Source organism: Rhodnius prolixus, unplaced genomic scaffold (assembly GCF_049639745.1).
Source record: "Rhodnius prolixus isolate KJV_2025 unplaced genomic scaffold, Rpr scaffold_8, whole genome shotgun sequence".
Taxonomy (NCBI): Eukaryota; Metazoa; Arthropoda; class Insecta; order Hemiptera; family Reduviidae; genus Rhodnius; species Rhodnius prolixus.
The window spans coordinates 8,576,721-8,585,954 of NW_027411593.1; the positions used below are offsets into that span (position 1 = coordinate 8,576,721).

Below are 9,234 nucleotides of genomic sequence, written 5' to 3' on the forward strand. Positions count from 1 at the left end.
GAGAAGTGCAAAAAAAAAGGTCAACTCATTCAGCATCAAGATAGTTGACAGTTGGACGAGATACTCCTCGAAGAATTTCAAGTGGAATTTAAAATAAATTTCTCTCGAGGGGTGATTTTCTCCAATATCCATTGGTTCCATACTGCTTCCCAGTCGAAACCGTAGCGAGGGAAGAGCAGGTGCCATCTCAGCAGGATTGGTCCATCTAGACTAAGTAAGTACTATAATCGGACAATATGATGGGGAAGTCGAAGGAATAAGAAATTTTACACTCAAGAATTTGACTCCCTCATTGGGACATTTTTCTAAATTATGTGAATAATTGATTAGACGACTTTAGAAGTTAGAAATTTGATTATTACTTGTAAAACCTAATTTTAAATCATACTTTACTGTAGGAAACTACAAAAATAAAAATGCTCCAACATATTATTTAATTTATGTATATATATTTTTTTTGGAAGCCTTCCTTCATCAGAATGATTAAATAAAATCCGATTATATTTCATAGTATTATAAATTAAACCTTTGTTTATAGCTTTGACAGTAATCTATTTACCTCCAGTTATGATTTATTCTTACTTTCCACTTCCGTAATCAGTAAAAGGCCTTGGGTTTTGTAGAATTATTAAACCAGAAAGAATTATTAATTTATCTGCTAGGATTCAAAAATAGCTCGGAGCTTATCCGATACGATTTTACCCTTCATTTTCCTTATATTTGTGATTGACTTTGTTGGATTAGAGCTAGTTCAGGATTAATATCCTATTTTGTTGTTTTTTCTGGATAATCTTTATACGCACTCTTCAAGTTTACAAACAGAAAGGAAAACTTGTAAGAAACTGAGTTTCTTCAAGATACTTTCCGAAGTTATTTTTAAATTTATTGCTTACGATGCGAATTGGAAGAATGAAAATTTTGTTTTTCCCTGGCAAGCTAGAAAAATTTGGCTGGAAAGTTCTGTCATATAAAAGGAACCTTACATACATCACATTTCTTTTCAGTTTATCCTTTCAACGGGTCTTCTCAAGATTCTGAAAATTCAAGTAACAGAATTAAAGAAAAATTCGTTCAACTTATTTTCTTTTTTATATTTATTTTTATTTACAAATATAAGAAACAACAAATAATAATACAAATGTACTAAAACAAGTAACAAATATTTTGGATAGTATGCTACTTTCAAATTATTATAAAAATAAAAACGGAAATTATAAAAAGAAAAACAGAGAAGGATTTTACAAAAAAAAAGAGAGTAAAAATCCTATAAAAATCTTACATAATCATCCGTTTACAAAAATAAAACTACTGTATTTTATCACGTTGAAAAAAAAGTCACAAACAGAACATTACCTCGTTATTAGTTAAAACTTAATACTTCCAACAATTAAAGTATTTATCCAAGAATACCTTCTTAGTAGTCTTTAGAAGACTAAATTGAGCTTGAATAATTTGTATTGCAATAATTTTTGTCCTAGCTTCACGTTCAATAAGTTAACTAAGTATATTTACGGGTACTTACGTTTTAGCTGAACGTTTAAGTAGTTGCCGTACAAGACAAATGCGCTGTTTTAAGCTGTGAGCATGAACTTCGTTGTCTAAAATAGGATCTACTCTTGAAAATTGGCCAACGGAAGTTATAAAACATATAAAAAATATCAGACAGATGACCACCGATACACAATACACTTCTATTCTAAATGAGATTCGATATGAGTGAGATGAGTCTCACAATGGAGAAGATATGAATGGAGTTTGTAGGTGAGTACCTTAGGGATGAGAAAAGTACCTTAAGTTTGGAACAAATTAGTCGGGAGACGCTGTTAGATGTACGTTGAGCTACCTTTTCTACCAAATGTAGCATTGCGGCAGGAAACATCGCTAAACTGTGAAGGCGCATCCTGTTGTAGTCCAAATTTGTTGAGGTTGAGATCATGACTTAAAAAATAGGAATTCAATTCAGACGAAATAAGAATCAAAGATATCAAGTTTATGCGAAGAAAAGAGTTGCCTATTTTAATTTATTCATCACTCTTAACTAATAAAAAGTTATTTATTTTGAAAATTATAATCATTGTATTGGACTTGTATTTTGTAGGCTTTTCAAAACATTTTTTATTTAAAAAAATTAGATGAATTTTCTTGGATAAACCACTAGAAATGTTGGGTAGATTTATTCTAAAAAATCTTGACAAGATCTCTAAGTAGTGGAAAGCTGGAAAAACTAAAAGATACAATAACCTAAATCACAAATAAATCACTCAATAAAAGAAAGAAAAAGAGGAAACACTAATGTATTTCTTTTTCAAATAAAAAGTTAAGAGATTCAAAACAGACATTGTAAAAAATGCCAAAATCAAAACTCAACTTCATCGTCATTTGTAAACCAATGGTATCTGTGACGTCTTGAGAATGGAGGTGGTGCTGTACCATGCCTTTGCCAGAAATATCGTTGATTTTCATTGAAACTCTTATCTCTACGCGCTCTGGCACGTTCAAAAAGCCAATCAACTTTTGATTGATACGATCTAATCTTTGATCTTTGATTTCCAATGTTTAAAAACCAATTTTCATCTGCTTTAAGCAATTTGTGTGTTTCATTGCATTTAATTTCGTAGCCACTCTTTTTACAAGTTTCTTTTACAATTGGACGATTTTTTTTTAGTTTTTCATTATCATTTATTTTATTTCCATTGTGATTTTTATAATTTTTCTCCAAATTCTTTAATATTCTGTCAGCCGCTTTCTTCACTGATTCAAGTTGATCACCAAAAATAGCTCTTTTCTTCTGAAATTCTTGGTCAAACTGTTTAATTCGATCTTTCATTTCTTCCGTTTTTTCTATTGTTTTTGCCGGAAAAAGCTCTACAGGGGCTTTTGAGTTCAATAACACATAGTTATTATCACTTCCGCTTAAAACTTTAGGACTCAGTTTTTTTTCACTTGAATGAATTCTATTAATTTTCTCTCTATTCCCATTCACTTTAATTTTTCTTTTTTCATTATCTTTATCATAAACTTTTCTTTCATCCCTACTCCAAAATTTATATGCTTTTTTATCATTTTCCCAAACAGTTTTCTTATTCTTCTTCCAATTTTTGGTAAAATTATATGAATCACATTCATCAAAAGTAATCACTTTGTTAATTTCAAAATTACAAAGTTTTTTATAAAATGAATTCATTATTCCGTTAACACTTTTTACGATATGCTTAGCCAATTTTAATTTCATTTTTCTTATATCATTTTGAAGAGAATGTGAAAATTTATTCAATTTATGTCCCCATTTTAAAATAAATGGCTGTACATTTTTGTGTTGTAATACAACTGTAGTTAATTGCTCTAAATGTGCTGGAATTTTATAGAATAAATCCAAAGTATTTTGAATACTTTTGTTATAAATGCTGCCAAAACTATCATTTAAAAGTGGATTATTACTAAATTTTCTATTAACAGCATCTATCGTAATATTTTCATTATTAACTCTAGTAACATTAGGCAGATATGAGAATTCTTTGTAAATATTTATTAACTCAATTAAACCATTCAAAGCATTGATATCTTCAAGGATTGCTGTATCTGGTGGATGTAGGTCAGCTTTTACTGGCCGAAATTGTTCACTGGTTCCAATTATGTTATCAGTCGAAGATCCTTGACCAGCATTTTGCAATCCGCTTACAACTGAAAAATAAAATGATGGAGTGCAATAACATCGCTCATAAAAACTGATTATTACAATTTATTTGAGAAAAAGTTTTGTAAAGCTAAACATAGGAATTGGATCCAAAAATGTGGTTACTTTTGCTGAAAAAATGAAGTGTTGCTAATCTTTGGTTTTTAATTTTCTTTTCGGGCAATATTATCACTTCATTTAAAATAAATACTTTAAAGAAAATGCTCCTCACAGTTCATTATTCAAAGCTATTATAATTGAAGCAACGAAAAAGATTAGAATTTCAACCAAATAAACAATTAAACCTGGTCTCACAAGCTTTTACGCAATAAACCAAAATCAACTACTCAATTTTCAGTTTTAAGATAAAGCGATGGTGGTCTTCCGCATTCTACTCAGCAGAATGGAGTTGAACAGGTTCATCAAACCCAATTAGTCATACATAAAATAGAAAAGATAATAGTGAAGCAGACATTTATGACATCATCAGAACAAATGATGGGGTTAGTGAGCAGTGAAAATGAAACTGTAGATGCCAACGGCAATATGTAACATTTACTATTAGCACTTTAGAGGGAAGACTTACCAAAATAAATAAATACAAGAACAACCATCAAATAAATTTCATAAGAGAACTTTCAAACAGAAGAATGAGTGGCAAACTACATTCATTTGTAGACATCAATAAAGGCAGTGGTTGAGTGGACATCAATAAAGAGGTTTCTCGAGAAATTCGTAGAAAATTGAAAAACCATTAAAAAAAATCGCACTTCCAATGGCACGCTCTTTCCTAAACTCCACCCAAGGGAGTACAGTCAACAGATCTACCAAATTCACATTGGTATCCTCCTCAAGGAGAGAAGAAACTTCGTGACACCGTAAGCTACTCTTCTTTAAAATCTTTTAAGCTTTGATAAATTAGTCCACATCCATTCAATGCGTCTCCAACTTCCTCATTCTTCTATTCTGATTTCTTTTACTATTCCTAAACTGTTTCGTGACTGTAATCGAATACTTGGGACCATAAAACTGTGTCGATCTACTTGAAAATAACTTATTCCAAGTCTTCCTTAGAGTTGTCCTTCAATTAGTTTTGATGTGTCAGGTATGTCAATGAATTTTAAGCAATAAGAATGATGTAGGTATTTAGAAGAGCAATCAGAAGTTTAAAGAGAAACAGTAACGTTTCTAAGAGGATAAATGCAACAGATTTATAAACAAATATTGCTACAACACTTTGGCTGGGCAGATATTATATTAGGTATTTAGATAGGTTCTATTAAACTAAATTAAAGCATAGTAGTTTAATCTTTAAAAATCCCTCCACTATTCTGTATTAGAAAGTGTTAAAAAAAGAACTAAAACAATAGACTAATAAATTACTACAAGAATTACCTTCTGTTAAGTGCTTCACCTGCAATTTCAGATTTTCGTTGCTCTCTCGATATAATCGTAACTCGCTAATTAAATTAGCTGCAACAAATTTGTGGTTTAAATTAGAACACGAGTATGATAAAAACTGCAATAATAAAAGAAACTATTATAAACATAAGCCATTCAAACATAAAAAACATACCAACATCAATTTCATGTTCATTTGGTGAAGTTGCAGGAAAAGTCGATTTAATTCTCCCATCTGTGAAGAATAATATTAACGCTAAATTCAATTTCATGAAGTTTTTGTCTGGATAAATCAAATTAACACCTTATGGGAAATCACATCAAAAGGGATTAACTACATAAACTACTAAAACTCCTCACTCTTTCACACTCGACAAAGAAGAGTTGATGTAGCCAACAACTTCACTTTTGCGTATCCATTGCCTAACTACTACTCCTCGTCACGTCGCTGTAGAAGTGAGTATACACAGCACAAACATTGATTTTGGGAAATATTAAGTTAAGTTAATCTGTAGTTAACATGCACTTGGCATAGCCTGAAATTATTGGCGCCCAGAGACTCCTCAAGGAATGTTGGTCTTTGGACAGTGATTAAAAGGCTCCTAGGTAGACAAAAATCTAAGGCAGCTAACTGAAGTCGCATTTAAGGCTTAAATATTTTACTAATAATCGTCAACTACAGTGAGTCACAAACGATATTCAAATTGCAAATTAAGTATCGGAGGTTTTTAGCTAATACCGTCAAATTGTCAATGAAAGATAGAAAGGAAAACTTTATTGGTGTCAGATTTTCCTACGATGTTAACAAGACATTTTCAGCTACGCAAGGGATTAACCTATGATACCCAGTCTGGTAAGAGGATGCACTCATTAAGGATAACCAGTAACACTCTCTCCACCCTAAATAGATGAAGTTGAAACTTAAAGGTGACCCGAATCTGTATATGTCTTTGTTTGTGGTGAAAATGAATGTTGTGTTGGTGTGCTGCTTTGTGGAGAGTACATGGTATATTGAACTGTGGTGCCCGTGGGGTCGTTACTCCCCAAGTAACTGCATGCATCAGCTACCCCATGCGGGTCGATCAGAGATATTATTCGTAATTTTTGCATCTATATTTGTTTTACAAACTCACAATATCCAATAAACCCTAACTGATACTTGTAATTCAATATTGTTACTGATGTTAAATCTAAAAAATCAGTTTGTAAGAATGATCTATTGGTTTTTCGTTAAGTGGTCTGATTTTATGTGTATTTGAGAGACGTTCTGTAAGTACAGTTAATAAAAATTCAGCACACATTTTGAGGTGTCGGCACTTCTAGTATTAATTCTAAATAATTAGTTTCTATAAACCTATAAAATCTGAATGAATGGCGATTAAAATTCGAATGATAAATCAAGCATGAAGCTATCTATGACTGAAAAGAACTGATACCTTCGGGAATGATGAGCGTAGCGAGGCAAACTACCAAAATTGCCAGACATATGTAAACTGCATCTTTAGGTGCTGTAACTGTTGATACAAATCTGTCTACTTGGGAAAAGTACCCGTAAATGGATTCTTCTCTCGGGTTACAATCTGTAGTTGAAGTTGAGTTTATTTCGTCTGATTGGATCTCGTTTGTTCCTTTTATGTTTTCTTCGTTGTGATCTTTTTCTCTGTTGATCAATAACTCAGTTGCATCGTCCCTACCTACTACATCTGAAATAAAAATTGTAAAGTCACTTCTCTTTTACATTACATTCTGCCCATATGCTTAGCATAAAAATTAATATTATTTCAGACAATCAATGAAAAACATAAACAAAAATATTCATCACGAAATCTCACTAAAACACGAATGACTAGCATCAAAAACTCTTAGAGCCTAAAGGCACATCAACGCCCAATTGTAGAAATCTTTCTCTTGACAGTCTTGGCAAGGCAGAGGACACGGTACAACACCTCTTTCTCAAACATGCAAAACCTACAATGGCACGAACCAAAAGATTTGCTGACCCGGGAAATCTTATTATTTTATCGGATTTGTTCACGAGTTTAATGGGCATCTAACAGATCTATGAATTCACATTTTTCACGGTTTTCTATATTAATATTTAAAAGTTGATTTTATACAAGAAAGAATTGCTTTCATGAAATTCTCCCTTGTCTGAAGAGTCCGAACAACTGGAAAAAAAAAAATCAGCAAAGACGTTTCAATTACCAGAATTACATTTAACGTTACTTGTTTAACGAAAGAGAGGCTTTCTCTTGAAACGGAAAGATGATTCAAATTTGCTGGTTAACAATTTTCCACTTTACGTGATAAATTAAGCTCCAATACCAATATGTATGTCATGGATGGAGCTATTATCAAAATTCAAACTAGGAATTAAGTGATAATTAAAAAAAAAACTATTACAAGATAATTACCACTTATATTGGAGCAAGTAGGTACTTCACGAGCAGTTGTTTCTACTATCTCTTCCTCATTTATAATTTCAACACTTTCAGCATCGCTTGTATTTTCGCTAATTTGGATATCCTTGTGTTGAACAAGATCCCATTCTTCAGATTCAGCTTCAGATGTATCATTTACGATCTCCATTTGTATTTGTTCAGTCATTTTTGTTGCACATCGTTTTCATTTACCAGATAGACATACGAAGTCATTGTACCCGTAATCTACTAACAAGCTGTTACCCGTTTATAAATACTAACCACAATACTTGGTATAAATATTAAATAACCTTACATGGAGTAAACACTACTGTTATCAATAACATTTTTTTTTACTGCTGAGTTTTGAGAAGCAATTATCTAGGTTGTTACTAATTGCAAAAATACGAGTCAACAAGTTCATTTAGTCAAGGACAGAGGACTAGAATGTGACGAATTCAACTCGTTACTGCGTACAATCTGTTTTCCTTGCATGAAAATAAAACAAGTGTTTCTTCCAAACTAGACCTGTTCATCCCTCTCTCCCAACATGATTTTTTGGAATTGTGCTAAATTTTAGGAAAATGAAGTATTCAGATGTGCGCCTAAAAGTTTGTTCGAATTAGAATTAAATGCTCTTTAAATATTTTTTGCAAATTGCACTTTCAATTTTCACCTTACAGATGCGGAAAATACTTTTTTCCTGGCAGTACTAATTATCCTCAGATTTCCAAATTTTGACTATTATCTTCTTTTCAGCAGCTAACTGCGTTTAATAAAACGCGAATAGGACTATATTCAAACAAAGTGTGCCAATCCCTCTACGGATTTATTGGGAGCAAGTTTTAACCAGTACTTACATAACTTGAATGTGACTAGTAAGCCGAATACACTAAACCATTTGGTGCAAGATTCCTACTTTCACAACACTTAAAACTTAAGCAAGACTGAAGATCAAGGATCATCAAAAGCTTCTTTTTTTTGTACCTCCATTTGAATGTTTCGTGCCCATTGTTTACCAAAATTCTTCCAGGGCATCAAGAAAATTGATTTAAAAATATAGCCCATGATCAAATTCTTAACTGCTTGAAAGCACATTTTTATCTTGCTTAAAATAGAGTATCACAGAATACATAAAGACAATCAGCTTCTTTTCTTATACAGCTGTCCTGTCAGATACATTGATGATTTAAACTCTATTTTTTCCTAATTTCCTAAGTGTCAAGTTAATCTGAAAATGGTAAACGCCTATTTCCAGAAAAACAAGCAGCTGAATCAAAAAGGATTACATTTAGAACAATCTATAATTAGCTCAAAATGTCTAATAAGTGCGAGCCGACTTATGGATTAACGCTTTAATCTAATACTAAGCAACTCTCTATATCATCCTAAAGACTTACAAAATTGTCAAAAAAAATATTTCCATACCCTTTAAAACATGACAAATATATAATTTACGACTTGTACTTAAAATTTATGGCTCGTTAAATTTATTAGCACCTTAAGCTTTTTCTTAGTGCCCTGCTTACTGAGGTGTTTTTCTTCAACTATCCGACAAAAAAGAGTGAGCTGCAGAAGCTCTTTTTTTAAGGTGTACTCTTCCTCATCTCCACGTTCCTAATTCCCTAGACTTAAACATCCTGCAAATTTCCAAGTCCATTGCTGGTGCCAAGTCTTGCGCTGTTATTCAGAACCCACATTTCTGTAAATTTTTTAAAATTGCATTTTCAACGTCAATGG

General features: G+C 32.0%; 1 protein-coding gene across 1 annotated transcript; it reads right to left on the reverse strand.

The window, feature by feature from the left end:
* Window positions 1-1,070: 1,070 nt before the first annotated feature.
* LOC141450813 (uncharacterized) lies at window positions 1,071-8,213 on the reverse strand. The gene is made up of 5 exons (XM_074121644.1): window positions 7,489-8,213; window positions 6,511-6,777; window positions 5,250-5,309; window positions 5,069-5,146; window positions 1,071-3,681 (listed from the first exon to the last, which is right to left on the reverse strand). Exons 1-5 carry the CDS (start codon window positions 7,679-7,681, stop codon window positions 2,357-2,359), a joined length of 1,923 nt encoding a protein of 640 aa, XP_073977745.1. The 5' UTR covers window positions 7,682-8,213; the 3' UTR covers window positions 1,071-2,356.
* Window positions 8,214-9,234: the final 1,021 nt, after the last annotated feature.